General features: G+C 49.7%; 1 protein-coding gene across 1 annotated transcript in view; it reads left to right on the top strand.

Annotated features, from left to right (window-relative positions):
• Window positions 1–15728, top strand: part of TRAP1 (TNF receptor associated protein 1) — a 54160-nt gene that overhangs the window by 19881 nt on the left and 18551 nt on the right. Inside the window, exons 2-4 of the mRNA XM_044233658.1 lie at window positions 11031–11195; window positions 12348–12430; window positions 13594–13734. Of these exons, the coding sequence (XP_044089593.1) occupies window positions 11031–11195; window positions 12348–12430; window positions 13594–13734 (389 nt within the window). The remainder of the gene's footprint in view (window positions 1–11030; window positions 11196–12347; window positions 12431–13593; window positions 13735–15728) is intronic.

Raw genomic sequence — 15728 nt, 5'->3', positions numbered from 1 at the left:
GCCAGGTGCCCCTTGTTTTTTGTTGTTGTTGTTGTTGTTGTTTTAAGATCTTTCTATTTATTTTAGAGAGCAAGAGAAAGAGAAGAGCCAAGAGTTGGGGGAGGGGCAGAGGGGGAGAGAATCTCAGGATGACTCCGCGCTCAGCACAAGTGGGGGAACTGGGCACAAGCGGGTCCCATGACCTGGAGATGACGACCTGAGCGGAAATCAAGAGTCTGTCTCCCAACCAACTGAGCCACCCAGGCACTTCTAGTTCTTTTAGTTTTAATGTCATATTTTCAAGCTCTGTTATTAGACACATATTTGTGATTAAGCTTTCCTGATGAATTGTATCTTTTATTCTGAAATATCCTTCTTTTTCTCAGGTAATACTTGTTTTTTGTTTGTTTGTTTGTTTTTAAAAGATTTTATTTATTTATTTGACAGAGAGAGAACACAAGTAGGCAGAGAGGCAGGCAGAGAGAGGGAGGAAGGGAAGCAGGCTCCCTGCTGAGCAGAGAGCCCGATGCGGGGCTCGATCCCAGGACCCTGAGATCATGACCTGAGCCGAAGGCAGTGGCTTAGCCCACTGAACCACCCAGGCGCCCATCAGGTAATACTTGTTTTGAAGCCTCTTTTGTCTGATATTCATATGGCCCCTCCACCGTTGATGGGCTTTGTGCATGGTATCTTGTGTTCTTTCCATTCCTTTTTAGTGTATCTATGTTTTGATGTATTTTTTTTTATTTAAGATTTTATTTATTTGAGAAAGTGTATGCGGGAGGGCTGAGGAGGGAGGGAGAGAAGCAGAGGGAAGGTAGAGAGAATAGCCCAAGCATGTTCTGTGCTGAGCGCGAGCCCTGTGCAGGGCTTGATCCCATGACCCTGAGACCATGACCCCAGCCGGTATCAAGAGTCGGATCTTACCTGACTGAGCCGCCCAGGCGCCCCTGTGTTTCTGTTTTTATATTTAAAGTGATTGTTCTGTACACAGTGTGTCATTAGGTCTTGCTTCATCAATTCTGACGATCTTTGCCTAATAATTGGAGCATTTAGTCCATTAATATAAAATGCATTTTTGGGGGGCGCCTGGGTGGCTCAGTGGGTTAAAGCCTCTGCCTTCGGCTCAGATCATGATCTCAGGGTCCTGGGATCGAGCCCCACATCGGGCTCTCTGCTCAGCAGGGAGCCTGCTTCCTTCCTCTCTCTGCCTGCCTCTTTGCCTACTTGTGATTTCTGTCTGTCAAATAAATAAATAAATATTTTTTTAAATGCATTTTTTGGTATAGTTGAATTTATCTCTATCGTTTTATTGTCTCCTCTCATTTTTTCTCCTTCCTTTCTTTCCTTCCTTTGGATCAGTAAATATTTTTTAGAATTCCATTTTAATTCATCTAATGCTTTTTTAGCTATGCCGCCTTGTGTCATTTTTTTAGTGATTTCTCTGGTGAATGCAGTGTTTATCCTTCCCGTAGTCTGTTTAGAATTAGTATTGTGGTATTTTGTAGAAAATGTAAAAACCTTGCGGCTATATTAGAGTGCTTTTCCTCTCTCTACTCCGTCCTTTACGTGACAGTTGTGTTATGTGTCACCCCGTAAGACAATGTTTTAACTTTACTTAAGTTATTGTGTGTATTGTGTTTTAATGGGGCTCCATCCCAGGACACTGAAATCATGATCTGAGCCAAAGACAGAGGCTTAACCGACTAAGCCACCCAGGTGCTCTGTTGTATATGTATTAAAGAAATTAAGAGAAAGATACTTACATATTTATCTGGGTTGCTCTTTCTGATGCTCTGCCTTCTTTCTTGAAGATCCAGGTTTCCATCTGGTAACATTTCCATTCAGCCTACAGAATTACAGCATTTCTTTTCCTGCTGGTCTGCTGTTTAAGACTTTAAAGATGTACCATTGTCTTCTGGAAAGTTAGCTGTCATTCACATTATTTTTTTTAAGATTTTATTTATTTATTTGACAGAGTTCACAAGTAGGCAAAGGCAGGCAGAGAGAGATGGGGGGAAGCAGGCTCCCCACTGAGCAGAGAGCCCGATTCGGGGCTCGATCCCAGGACCCTGGCACCAGGACCTGAGCTGAAGGCAGAGGCTTTAACTCACTGAGCCACCCAGGTGCCCCTGTCATTCACATTATTATTTTCCTATGTAATGTGTCACTTTTCTCTGGCTGCTTCCAAGATTTTTTTTTTTTTTAATTGGTTTCCAGCAATTGGCTATGATGTGCCTGGGTGCTTTTCTTTGAAATTATCCTGCTCGTGGTTTACTGAGCTTTTGAGTCTGTAAATTGATGTCTTTGACAAACTTTGGGGGAAAGTTTCAATCATTTCTTCAAGTATTTTTTTTTCCTGCCCTGTTCTCTTTCTCCTCTACTTTTGGAATTACAGTTACATGTATATCTTTTTTCTTTTTTTCTGTCTATACCTGAGACCCTGTTCATTTATTTTTAGTCTTTTTTTCTCTGTTTCACACTGAATAATTCCTGTCAGTCTATTTTCAAGTTCACAGACTTTTCTCTGGTATCTCCACTTGGTAGTTAAGCCTCCTAATTAATTTTTAAATTTTAGATACTGTATTTTTTATGCCTAAAATTTTCACTTGGTTCTTCTCTTACAGTTTATGTCTCTGAAATTTCCCACCTTTAATTTTGAGCATATTTTGCTATAGGTCATATAGTATTGTAATGACTGTTTTAAAACCCTCTGATTCCAACATCTGAATCTTCTTGGCACCAGTCGCCATTGATTGACCCTTCTCTTGCATAGGGGTCATGTTTTCCTGCTTCTCTGTGTGTGGAGTAACTTGTTACTGCATCCTGGACATGGTGCATGTTACCTTGTGGAGTCTCTAGATTCTGTTATATTCCTCTGAAGAGTAGTTCTTGTTTTCAGGTGGGTCATTAAACTGGTTGGAGCCCAGCCACAAACAGAACCATTCGATTCTTTTATCCTTAATGGGCTGTTTGCAGTCTGCTCCACACATGCATGGTTCCGGGGGTCAGCCAGAGACTTAAAAGAGTTTATTCCCCAAACTGGGGGCTCCCTTTCTCTTATTCTCTCCTTCCTGCACACACACACGCCTTCCACCTTTTATGGTTACTCTACTCTCTCCTCTGGTTCTTCCAGCCAGAAAGTGTCTGCTCTCATCCAGAATGTGCCTGCTTTTGCTGATTTCTCCAGAGTCTTTTAGGCAGTCCTTTTGTTGTGGTTCCGAAGTCCATGGTTGGTACCACAGGAGGTTTGGGGTGAGGCTGTAACTCGGCCTGCTGACCCGGCAGTGGCACTCTGTATAAATCGTTACATTATTCTTACCTGTTTCCCCCGTAAAAAGGGAGACTGTCCATTGGGATATGTAATTCCAGGAGAACAGTCTACATGTTTCTCATGGTTTAAAATACTGTGTCTGTATCTAAAGTACTTAAGATGTCATTATAAGGGGTGCCTGGGGGACTCAGTCGGTTAAGCGTCTGCCCTTGGCTCTGGTCATGATCTCAGGGTCCTGGGACTGAGCCCCACATTGGGCTCCCTGCTCAGTGGAAAGCCTTCTTCCCCCTCCCCCTCTACCCCTCCCAGTTTGTGCACATGCACTCCTTTTCTTTGTCAAATAAATAAATAATCCTTAACAAAGTAGATGTTGATATAAAAAGCAAAACCCTAGTAAGAACGGGTGCTTGGGTGACACAGAGTGTTAAGCGTCTGCCTTTGGCTCAGATCATGATCCCAGGATCCTGTGATCAACTTCAACACTGCGCTCCCTGCTTAGTGGGGAGCCTGCTTTGCCTCTGCTTCTCCTTCTGCCTCTCTGTATGTCTCTCATGAATAAATAAATACAATCTTTAAAAACAACCATATTAAGAACAATGGTAGATGTAGAGGGGAAATGAGTGATTAAAACAAAAAAGTACCCCATGTGTTTGGACTTCTTTGCCTTACTTGGCTGCCCCTGTAGGCAGTTACATTTTTAATTCTTGCTTCCTCACGAGACATGGCCCTGCAGGACCACTAAACTGACCAAATGTCCTGTGTCTGCGCATGGTGATGTTTGTGGTGATAAAAGTTGCATATATTTTTTTAAAGATTTTATTTATTTATTTGACAGACAGAGATCACAAGTAGGCTGACAGGCAGCCAGAGAGAGAGAGGTGGAAACAGGCTCCCCACTGAGCAGAGAGCCCAACGCAGGGCTCGATCCCAGGACCCTGGGATCATGACCTGAGCTGAAGGCAGAGGCTTTAACCCACTGAGCCACCCAGGCGCCCTAGAAGTTGCATATTTGTAACGAGAGCTGCTTTTGCACTAGAGGCTGGGGAGTCGGGAGAAGTTTGGGGGCTCTTGCCTTCCTTGAGTTTGGTACTAAGAAACAGACCTGTTCCTGCCCTGGGGTGGTGACACGTTCTCTGTGAGCAAAGTCAGTAGTAGAGGGGCGGCTGGGGGACTGAGTTGGTTATGTGTCCGAATGTTGTATTGATCTGAGGGTTGTGAGGTCAAGCCGGGCTCCGCACTGGTGTGGAGCCTACTTAAAAAAAAAAACAACCTAGAAACGCCACAAGCTGGCTTAGAGCTGCAGTTCGAAACAAGTGGCCAGTGGCATCAGAAGTAAGCGCTGTGAATTCAGAGCGGGAGGGGCACTTACAGGGTGTGGGGACGGGAGCACCTCACACTGGACTCTGAAACAGTTGGGGCGGAGAGAGGGACATGCTTGCAGCCGGGGAGACGGTGTGAGCGCTGGCAGGGGTGTGTGCGGTGTCAGATCCTAACTATCGTTCCCACTTTGTGTGACCCCGAAGCACCGCACAGTTGAACACGCAGTGCTTGCCGCGTGGCACCGAGGCTTGTGTTTCCTTCAGGGTGTAGAGCAGCGTGAAGACAGCTGCGGTGTGGGTAGTGTTCGGATCTCCCTCGGGCGGAGTCCCCTTTTTGGTTTACTTGTCCAGGCAGCAGGGAAAGTTGCTCTCAGCAGTGCTGTTGATCTAGTCTTGGAATTATGATGGGAAGTCTGAAAGCCCTGGCTGGAAATACAGATTGGTTGTTTGTTCCTTTTTCCTAATGAGGAGGACTTCTGTTTCTCCCATCATGAATAGCAGATTATTCCAAAAAGATCATATTCAGTGGGAAAAACAACAGGAGTAGGGAAAGTGAGACATAGGAAAACGGTGTTGAATCTTGGCGTGAGGAAGGCCTTTTCCAGTAGGACTGATTTTGGAAGGCCGCGACCTCACCCAGGACAGCTGCGTCAACGTCACGGAGTCCACGGCCGCGCTTGACCTGCCTCCCAGCCGGAAGGTGGAACAGAAGCTGTGCTGGTGCTAGAAGCTGCGCGAGGTACCACCGATGACTCTGCCACAACCCACCATCATTTACGCCCAGCATCTGGGCCATTAACCCCTGTAGTGACTCAGCTGTGAGTGTGGAAGCGTCACCGATGCGCTGTTCTCCAAGACTGATGTCAGGGTGATGGGGGGCTTCCCGGGAGGAGCACACGGGGGGGCGTCTGGAGGACCCAGCTGCCCCAGACATCCTGACATGGAGCCTGGACCTCGCCCATGTCCTCTCCAGATGCCAGAATGGCGAGCAGGACGAGGATGCGGGGAGGGGGCTGGTGGCAGGGAGACTAAGGCAGCCCCTGGGCCCACGGCCAGGCTGCTGTTCTGTATGGGGGACAGGGTGTGTGCTGGTGCCTGCCGTCGTCATCATTGTCATACTAGGTACAGCTTACTGGAAAACCACAACAAAGAATGACTACATGAAACTATGAGGTGCTCTTACAAGTCAGTCAGAAAAATATTATAGTAGAAAAATGATCATGGAATATCAACAGTTCATCATGAAAAAAAGAAAAAATGTTTAAAAATAAGGATAGGTGCTCAGTCTTGCTCGTATCAAGAGAAGCGTAAATGAAAACTACAGTAAAAAGGTGGGCAAAGGTCTAGAGCTTCCCTAATGCCATCTTGGCAGGTGTGTGAGGTGACCCCGCCCGTGCTGCTGCCGGGATGTGAGCCAGCGGTCCCTGGAGGGTGACTTGGCAGCGTCAGCCACGGTGTAAACTGGACATAACCTGGGACCCAGTGATCCCACTTGTAGATGTGTACCCTGATGTGTGTCCGTGCAGGAATGAGATGACACATGTACGAGAACGTTCCTTAGAGTTCTGTTTTCTGCTTTGAAACCTTCTGTTCTGGAGTATTTTGAATCTTAACCGAGCTGCTCCAGCGGGAGTATGCGGGGTCCCCTTCCCTTACTTTCTCCTGATGTTAAGTTAGCATCTTACGTCACCGTGGTACGAGGATTAGAAACTGCAGTAGCCGTGGTGCTCACTCGCGGGCCCGTCATACACACATTGAGCCCGGTTCCCCACCAACGTTCTTCTTTGTCCAGGACCCTACGCTGCAGGGCCTTTCGGGCTGTGATGGTTCCTCGGTCTGGGGGTGTCCTTCATTACTGTGACAGCCAGGAAGAGTACTGCCCCTGATTTCATTGATAGCCCTAGAACGGGGTTTGTTTGGTGGTGGTTTTGTGATTAGGTTGAGAGGCATTTTTGGCAAGAAGACCGGGGGAGGGAGGCCCTGCCCTCCCACGCTACCACGATTGCAGGGCATTGACCCGTCTTCTTGCTGGTGACGGTGACTGTGGTCATTTGGTCAGGAGGTATCTGCCACTTCTCGGCAAATGACTGGTTTTCTCTTTGAAATCGATGGGTGTCTTGTGGGGGATCCTATGAGACTGTGCAGATGTTTTCGTGGACGTTTAAACCATCAGCTGTTTGTACCCGTCACAGCTGCTGCTGTGCTTGCCCTGTGGTGACAGTATCCTCCATTCCTTAGACACTAGTTGATTCCGCTGTGAGGAAGAGGTCTTTTCTCCCCCGTTGGTTTACAAGTCCTTCAAGCACGGACTAACAGATAATTAGTTTATTCGCTGGCTGTAAGCTTACTGCGTGGACCGTTACCCTCTTGTTGCCCAGATGGTCCTAGATTTTTCCTTCGGGGTTGCCTTCCTGTTGGGAGCCTGTGCACTCTTGAAGCACCCCATCCTTGGATCCCTTCCTCCCTTTCTGGCACCACCTTTGTGTTCGCCAGCAGCCCCAGAGAACAGCATTTACACACCAGGGTCTGGGTGCCGGGAAGGGTGACCATCCAGCACAGCTCACCGAGGACTGAGGTGTTTCTGGAGACGGGGACTTGCGAGTGGCCCGTTCTGGGTCAGTTGTCCTCCCTGTGCAGGTGTGCTCATTGCTGCTGCTGTTTCCTGGCCTCATGGCCAGACATGCACCCACACGTGTAAATACACGTGCACGCACACACACACACACACACCCATGTTTGAGACTCGCATCCATTTCCAATGCGGTGCCGCCAGGCCTCCCCCTCCTCCTTCGGCAACTGCTTCCTCCTGAAACGGGACCCATAGGGTACTTACTTGCCTGAGCTGAGTAGCTGCCGGAAACGGTTTTCAAGGCGGTGACGATGCTGCTGCAGCGACGATGCTGCTGCAGCGACGATGCTGCTGCAGCGACCGTGTGTGGTGCTCTCGGAGGCTCCCTGGACAGCCACAGCACCATTTTGGGGGGCTTTGGGTTTCTTTTAGATTTTATTTATTCCCAAGAGACAGAGGCAGAGGGAGAAGCAAACGCCCCAAGGAGCAGGGAGCCTGATATGGAACTCGATCCCAGGACCATGGGATCATGACCCCAGCCGAAGGCAGATACTTAACCAGCTGAGTACCCAGGCGCCCCCCCCCCCAGCACCATTTTTGGAAGCCACTTAGGTTAGTTCTTGTCCTTTAGGTGCTTATGTTCATAAAACGGCTCTGGGCATCTGTTACGGTTTCTTTCTGAGTGTTCCCCACACCCCATAGGCGCTTCTAGTTTCTCTTCGGTCGTGCGAGAACTGTGGTTCTGAGAGTTGGATACACAAAAGGGCATACAAAGAAAGGTCACATTCCCCTCAGCTCTGCTGTCTTGTCCCCACCCCCTCACTCTTTCTGTCTCGTCCCATATACCTGTTACGGGTTGAGTTGCTGCCTCCCAAAAAGATGCTGAAATCCTGACCTCCGTGACCTGTCCTTGTGAGGTTATTTGGAAATTGGGTCTTTGCTGCTGACCAAGTTAAGATGAGGCTGTTAGGGCTGGCCTGGTCCAGCGTGACTGTGTCTTTATGAAGCGGTGGGATTTGGACGCAGAGTGACATGCAAGAGGGACGACACCATGTCCAAGCTGAAGGACGCCGGAGGCTATGGAACCGAGGAGGGGGCCCATAGCAGGTTCTTCTCACGGTCTCAAAAGGAGCCAGCCCCGCCAACACTCTGATTTCGGACTTCTGGCCTCCAGAGCTTGAGATGGACGGTTGCTGTGGTTTCAGCTGCACAGTCCGTGGTGCTTGACCACAGCAAGCCCAGGAAATGGCACACACTTCTTCTAGGTAATCCGTTTCTTACGGTTTGAATTGTGTGCCCCCAAAAGATACGTCGGGATGCTACTGCTGGATACTGTGTTAGTGTCCTTGCCTGCAAACAGGGTCTTTGCAGGTGTACATAAAGAGGAGGGTGTACTGAATTGGAAGCCCCAAATCCAGCGTCACTGGTGTGTCTGACGCAGAGATCGGGACACAGGGGAGACATACCCGGGGAGTGACAACAGGTGGAGATCAGAGCCAGGCTGCTGTGAGTCAGGGACACAGGGACTGCTGGCAGCACCGTGAGCCGGCAGAGGTGTGGACCGACCTCTCAGAGTCTCTGGGAGGAACCTACCCTGCCGACACCTTGGTCTTGGACTTCTGGCTACCAGAACCATGAGGGGCTGTTTGGGCTGTTGTTAGCCCCCTGGCGGGGGTGCTTCGTTCCAGCAGCCCGGGGAAACGATCTCACAGGTTTCTGGTTCCTCCTGCCTGTGTCTCTTGTGCATGGGGGCGTGAAACATGCACATCTTTTGCACGACTCCTGCCATCCGTAAAGCAGGGTGATGTGCTGTAGGGACTCTTTGGCGCTATGGGGCGTTTTTTCTAACAGCACAAGCCTGGAAGCAGCTTAAACCTCCAGCAGTTGGGTCCTAAACACGGAGCCACTGCCGTGGGATGTTATTTGTTTGTTAAAAAGAATAAGTTCTGTGTGCTGAAATGGAATAATCTGTGGGATGTGGTTTTTGTTTTTATTTTAAAAATTTTAAAGATTTTTAACATTTGTTTGAGAGAGAGAAAGCATGAGAGGGGAAGGTCAGCGGGAAGCCCAATGCAGGACTCGATTTGGGACTAGCAGGATCATGAGCTGAGCAGAAGGCAGAGGCTTAACTGACTGAGCCACACAGGCGCCCTTATTTAAGTTGTTATTTTAATTTTTAAGCTGTGTGGATAAAGTGAACAATGCAGGTGGGCCCAGATAATTAAATATTTAGACTGTTTGGAAATTGAATATTTGGACTTTTTAAAAATTTTTTTAAAGATTTTGTTCACTTGTTTGAGAGAGAGCTTGCATGAGCAGGGTGAGGGAGAGAGGGAGAAGCAGACTCTGTGCTGAGTGTGGAGCCCGATGTGGGATTCGATCCCAGTACCCCAGGATCATGACCTAAGCCGGAGGCAGAGACTTAACCTCCTGAGCTATCCTGGTGCCCTTATTTAGATATTTTTTAAGGTGTAGTGCAAAGAGGTAAAGGCAAAGGTCATGTTATTTGTAAATCCAGGAATAAGCTTAAAGGAAAGGCCAGTTTTTATACCCTGTAGGAACGTGCAAATTGATAATGTTTTGAAACCTCCAGGTCCTTCCTGGTCGTTGTGAATCATTACTTTCTGACTGGACGTGTGTCATATGCAGCAGGCGGGGCAGCTCCCGCAGATCTAGGCTTTCATACGGGGCATCCTGCGGTGTCTGACCTGCTTCCTGGAAAGCCTTGGGCATTAAGCACCGACTAAACCAAGCCTGCTTTGGCTTGCTTGATGGTCCTGGAGTCCGTGAGCAATGCTGTCCTGAAGGGCTGCTGCTGGGGCGGGCTCTGTCTTGCCGGGTGGGCTGGAGGTGTCTGTCGAGGGTGGCTGTCCTGCATGCCAGGCTGCAGATGCTGGGGCGGGGGCTTTGCCTTCCTCCCTCGCTGTTCCTTAGTCCAGTTGCTGGGAAGAAGTCAGAGAACTATCGTGAAACACCATGAGCCCCCTTCCTGAGTATGAGGTAGGGGAGATCATTTGCTGGTTTTTAGCTTTTAAATACACTATTTTTTTTTTTTTTAAATGACAGTTGTGGGGGCACCTGGGTGGCTCAGTTGTCAGCCTCCAGCTAAGGTCATGATCCCAGGGTCCTGGGATCAAGCCCTGCATCGGGCTCCCAGCTCAGCACGGAGACTGCTTCTCCCTCTCCATCTGCCTCTCCCTCACCTCATGCCCTCTCTTGCTCTCTGTCAAATAAATAAAATCTGTAAAAAAATAAAAATAAAAATAATAAAATGCTCTTTTTTAAAAAACCTGACAGTTTTGGACAAAAAAGAAAACTCAAAAAAAAAAAAAAAAAGGAAAACTCTTCATTGAGGTCTCTTTAGAACATGGTGAGGACTATTTCGGAACATTAATATAAAAATTTAGATCCCTCTTAGGGCTGTATTTTTTTCCTCCTCTTTTTCATAGTTGTCACAGAGTAAGGAAGGCTGCTGTGTGCGACTTAGGCTCTGGGACACCATGAGCACCGAGGCACACTGGACCTTGGTGGGTTTGTGCAGGATCTCTCTGGGGCCCTGTGGGCAGTGGGGACGAAGGCTTCTGCCCACGTCCTGCCCCTCTGCCTGAGTTGGGATTTCTTCTTGGAATTTGATATGTGTAAGGGTATGTCGCCAAAGTGTATGCTGACGTGCCCGCCGCGTGTCCAGCCCTGCCACCCCGAGTGCACCCAGTCCCGTCTGAGATGCCCACTGCTGCTCAGCGTCCGGTCACTTCGATTGCCCCTGGGGGAGAGTGGGACTTTTGAGCACCGGCCTGCCTTAGAGATTTCCACGGGAGTGTTTGCAGGACCCAGCAGACGTGCTTCCGTCGTCTTACTCTGTGTTCTTCCTGCATGTTTGTCTTTCCAGGAAAACCTTTTCTGTTTCCTTGGCGGAGCCCGGCCTTGTCCAGGAGCCCCAGGCGAAGCCTGGCGTCGAGCTTCCAGGCTGGGCGGTTCTTCAGCTCACAGGCTGCGGAGGGCCAGACAGAGGAGCCCCTGCACTCCATCATCAGCAGCACCGAGACTGTGCAGGGTACTGTGAAACCGGGCAGGGAAAGCGCTTGAGGCAGAGACAGTGATGGATAGAGCCACGCACTTGCTTTAGACGGTCTTAGTCGGAGGGAGGGTTCCCCCCAAACAAAGCATCCTCCGTTTCCGGCTTGGCCAGGAGCAGCTCGCCGTCGTCCTGGTGTGTTTTGCCCCCTCTGGTGGTCACCCGTGAGCTTGCAGCCGGCCCCCTTTCTTGGAGTGGGGATTCACGGCACATCTGCTAGTGATCATGGAAGCAGGGTGTAAACCCGGCAATGGCCGTGCCGACGCAGACCTGCCCTCTCGAGCTGGCCTGTCAGCTCAGGAGTCTAGAAAAGCAGGCTCCGGAGCCCATTGAGAGCTGGTCCCCACATGTGTCCATTTCTGACTTTCACATGAGAGGACAACACAGTCTCTGATGTTTGGGTTAAGAAGTGAGATCTTGTTTGTTTGCTTTCTGAATAATTAATTTGGAAACAGCTTTATTTTTTTCTAAGATTTTATTTATTTGACAGAGCGAGAGAGCACAACCAGGCAAAGCAGCAGTGGGAGAGGGAGAAGCACGATCCCCACTGAGCAGGGAGCCTAATGTGGGGCCCAATCCCAGGATCCTGGGATCATGACCTGAGCCAAAGGGGGTCGCTTAACCAGCTGAGCTAGATTGGGACCCCAGAAACCACAGTTTTGAAGAATAGAATCTAGGGTCTGATTGTTAGAGCCAGTCTGATTCTCATGTCCTTGGGAAGTGCCACCCTCAACAGACCCTTGAGCTGTCCTAAAGCGACAGGTCTCAGCGGTGGGAAGCAGGGGAGGCTCCCTTTTCCCCTTCCTGTGGCGAGAGGGGGGCCCCTGGCTTGTACTCTCTGATGCCTCCTGCTTGAGAACCCCAGTGACTTCATTTCTTTTTCACTTTTTTTTTTTTTTTAAGATTTATTTTAAAGTAATCTCTCCACCCAACTTGGGGTTGAACTCACAACCCTCAAGGTCAAGAGTCGCATGCTGCACTGACTCAGCCAGCTGGGGACCCCTTTTGTTCACTTTTTTGAAAAATGTTTAAAATTCGTTACCTGAAACATTCTTCTGAATGTTATATCGCGTATTCTTCCATGAAAATAGAAACTGCATTTTACTGCGTCTGTCTGTGATTCATTACCAGGTTCCGTTTCCAAACACGAGTTCCAGGCTGAGACAAAGAAGCTTCTGGACATTGTTGCCCGTTCCTTGTACTCAGAGAAAGAGGTGCTGTGTCCGTTCCTCAGTCCTGCTGCTAGTGGCGTTTCCTTTTGGGAAAAAACAAAACAAAACAAAAAAACGATTTTTATGTTGCTCTAGAGACATGCCAGGTAGTATAACAGCTGTAAGAACGCATCAGATTTGGACAGACCTGGATCTTAGCTACCAGCACGAGTGTTTTCATTAAATCCATTTGGGTTTCATGGATGGAGAGGCCCCGAGGATTGTGCTAGATTGACTCTGGAAGTTATTTTTGCTGAGGGTTTAGAATCCCTCCTCTCCCGCCCCAACCCCTCGATACTGGCATGGGGCCCCTGGGGTTCACTTCTGTGGGGGTGGCGGTGTGCTCGGTGGCCCTGCGTTACTGTGTCACCTGGTGGGTGGCCACCAGATGGACGGTGGGGCTGCGGGAGCAAAGCCCCTGGCCCCGTGTGGAGAGAGCAGGGACTGGGAGGAGCGACAGACTGTGGGAGAAGCGAGAACAAACGGTCCGTCGTGTCCATGCTCGTATTGCTAGAGTGCAGAGGGGAATTTTGAGGAAGGGTAAAGCACAAAACTCCGAAGTGAAGAGAGACTTTTTGGGAAATACTTCCCGGTCTCGTGCTGCTGCCCACCATGTTCAGGCATCCCCGTGAGCTCCAGCTTCTGTGCTCTTGGGGTTCCGTCACCACGCTTCCTCCTTCCTGCAGGAGGAAGGTGTGTTTGAGGGAAAGGTGCTTCTCAGATACAGACGGTGGTTGCGCCATGTGGCCCTTTGCTCCCCTGAGCACGGTAGGCCTTTGTTGAAGGAAGCCAGAGAGTTCTTTTCAAGGAGTAGAAGAAACAGGTATTGGGGGATATTTTGACATCCCTGTCCAGAGTTGGGCCAGCAGTGGGGGCACGGGGCTCTTCAGGATGGAGCCGACGTCGCAGGTTGGCACCTACTTGATTTTCAGGACAGAGCAGCAAGGTTCGGGCTCACTCCTTAAAAGCAGCTGCATCAGGGAGAAGCCCTGGGCCTTCAGTCATTTTGGGACCTGCCCTGGAGAAACTGTCTCTGAGAAAAGTGGGAAGTCCTTATGGTTCAAACACGCAATATTCTTTGGCATTTCTCCCCCGACTTGGAATAAACACTGCGGCTGCGGACCAGGACGGCCTGCGGCATTCGCACCTTCTTTCTCCTCCCGCAGGTGTTCATACGCGAGCTGGTCTCCAACGCCAGTGACGCCCTGGAGAAGCTGCGCCACAGGCTGCTGTCGGAAGGCCGGACGCTGCCGGAAATGGAGATCCACTTGCAGACGGACGCCGAGAAAGGCACCATCACCATCCAGGTGGGCCTCTGGGTGTCCTGCCGCGGGCACCGGCCCTCTGCGCTCCTGGGCCAGGGGAGCTGGACGGGCCTTATTGTTCTTTCTCCAGGCTCCAAGTGACGTGCCATCTGCCTTCGTTGTCGACTCTTGTTTTAGTTTGCTGTAAAAATAATGCTTGTTCAATATAGAAAATTTGAAAACTGACACACAAAAAAGCAGGTTTAGGATTGCCCCATCATTTGAGGCTGACGACTGTTAGCATGGGTTTTTGATGTTTGCATTTATTTACACAGCTAAACATTGTTAAGTTCTGTTATTTTTAGTGCTCCCTTTTTACTTTTTTTTTTTTTTTTTAAGATTCTATTTATTTATTAGAGAGAGAAAGCATGAGAGGGGAGAAGGTCAGAGGGAGAAGCAGACTCCCAGTGTAGCTAGGAGCCCAGTGCGGGACTCGATCCCAGGACTCCGGGATCATGACCTGAGCCAAAGGCAGTGGCTTAACCAACAGAGCCACCTGGGCGCCCCCTTTTTACATTTTTAACTGTAGTTTTCCTCCCGTAATGCATGTTTCCCCGCACCATTGAATACCTTGCAATACTGTCTCGTCACAGCCTGCCGTTCGGATCGGTGGTCTTGCTTTAAATGAAGCAGTACTCGAGGCTTCTGTAGCCTCTTGAAAATAGCAAGGTCAGAAAGAAAACAGAAGCAGGGGACTCCTCAAGCCGTGGTTGAGGGACCCCATGTTACCAAAACAGCTTCTTCAGGGTCTGGGGTGATGGCCGAACTGGGGGGATGCCTGCCAGGCAGAAGGATGAGCGTCGGGGGCTCTGAGCGGTTGCTTCCAACCCGGGCTTCCCATCGCCTCCCAGGGAGCTGGGTTTGGCTGCTTGGGACGGTGCTGGCGGGGGTCTATTTTGCCGTCTAGTAGCTCGTTCCATCTGGGCTGCATGTGGGTGCCGTTTTTACGGCTGTTGTAGGAAGCTTTACCGACGTAAGATTTACACACAGAAAAATTCAGCGGGTTCAAGTACACACATTGCTAGTGCGCTGCCCTCCTGATTCCTTCCCCCAGACCTCCACTCCCTCCCAGCCCATCAACCTACGCATGTGCTCTCTGCCCCTTCGGGTTTGTATTTTCTAGAATTCCATAGAAACACAGTTTGGTCTGACTTGCTCTCTGCAGAATGCTGTGAGCTTCACCCCGGTGCAGTGCGTGTCCCGTTTTCTCCCGGAGAAGTGTTCTGCCTCACATGTGGCACGCGCTCGGGGTCCACTTGCCGTGACGCGCCTTTGGCTTGTTTCTAGTTTGGGGTGTTAGGAGTAAAGCTGCTCTGGACACATGTTTTCATTTCTCTCAGGTGCATGCCTAAGAGTGGGGATGCTGGCTCCAGGAGAGTGTGTAACTGTGAGCCGCCAGCCACCTGCAGCTGGTGTCCCCACGTGCTTGCCCCCACGTGCTTGGCTGGCAGTGGTGGCTGGAGGCCACTGCTGTGGTCCTTGCCACTGCCGGCTACTGTCGGCCTCAGAGATTGGGGCCGTTCCAGCAGCTGGGTGTGGTTTTTTGTTTTGTTTTGTTTTTTTAAAGATTTTATTTATTTTATTTGACAGAGATCACAAGCAGGCAGAGAGGCAGGCAGAGAGAGAGGAGGAAGCGGGCTCCCTGCTGAGCAGAGAGCCGGATGCGGGGCTCGATCCCAGGACCCTGGGATCATGACCCGAGCTGAAGGCAGAGGCATTAACCCACTGAGCCACGCAGGCATCACTGGTTTGTTTGTTTTTCTTAATTAATTAAGAGCACTAGAGAGGGAGAACGAGCAAGCATGATGGGGCAGAGGGAGAAGGAGAAGCAAGGAGCCCAACATGAGGCTTAATCCTGGGACCCAGGGGTCATGATCTGAGCGTGAGGCAGACCCATAACCGACTGAGCCGCCTGGGCGCCCATGGTGGGTTTGTTGTTGTTTTTAATTTTTTTTTTATTTATTCAATAGAGAGAGGGAGAGAGATCACAAGTAGGC

The sequence above is a fragment of the Neovison vison genome, chromosome 14, assembly GCF_020171115.1.
Source record: "Neovison vison isolate M4711 chromosome 14, ASM_NN_V1, whole genome shotgun sequence".
NCBI lineage: Eukaryota > Metazoa > Chordata > Mammalia > Carnivora > Mustelidae > Neogale > Neogale vison.
Note: the sequence above shows the minus strand (reverse complement) of the source record. Positions and strands in the feature narration are given on the sequence as shown.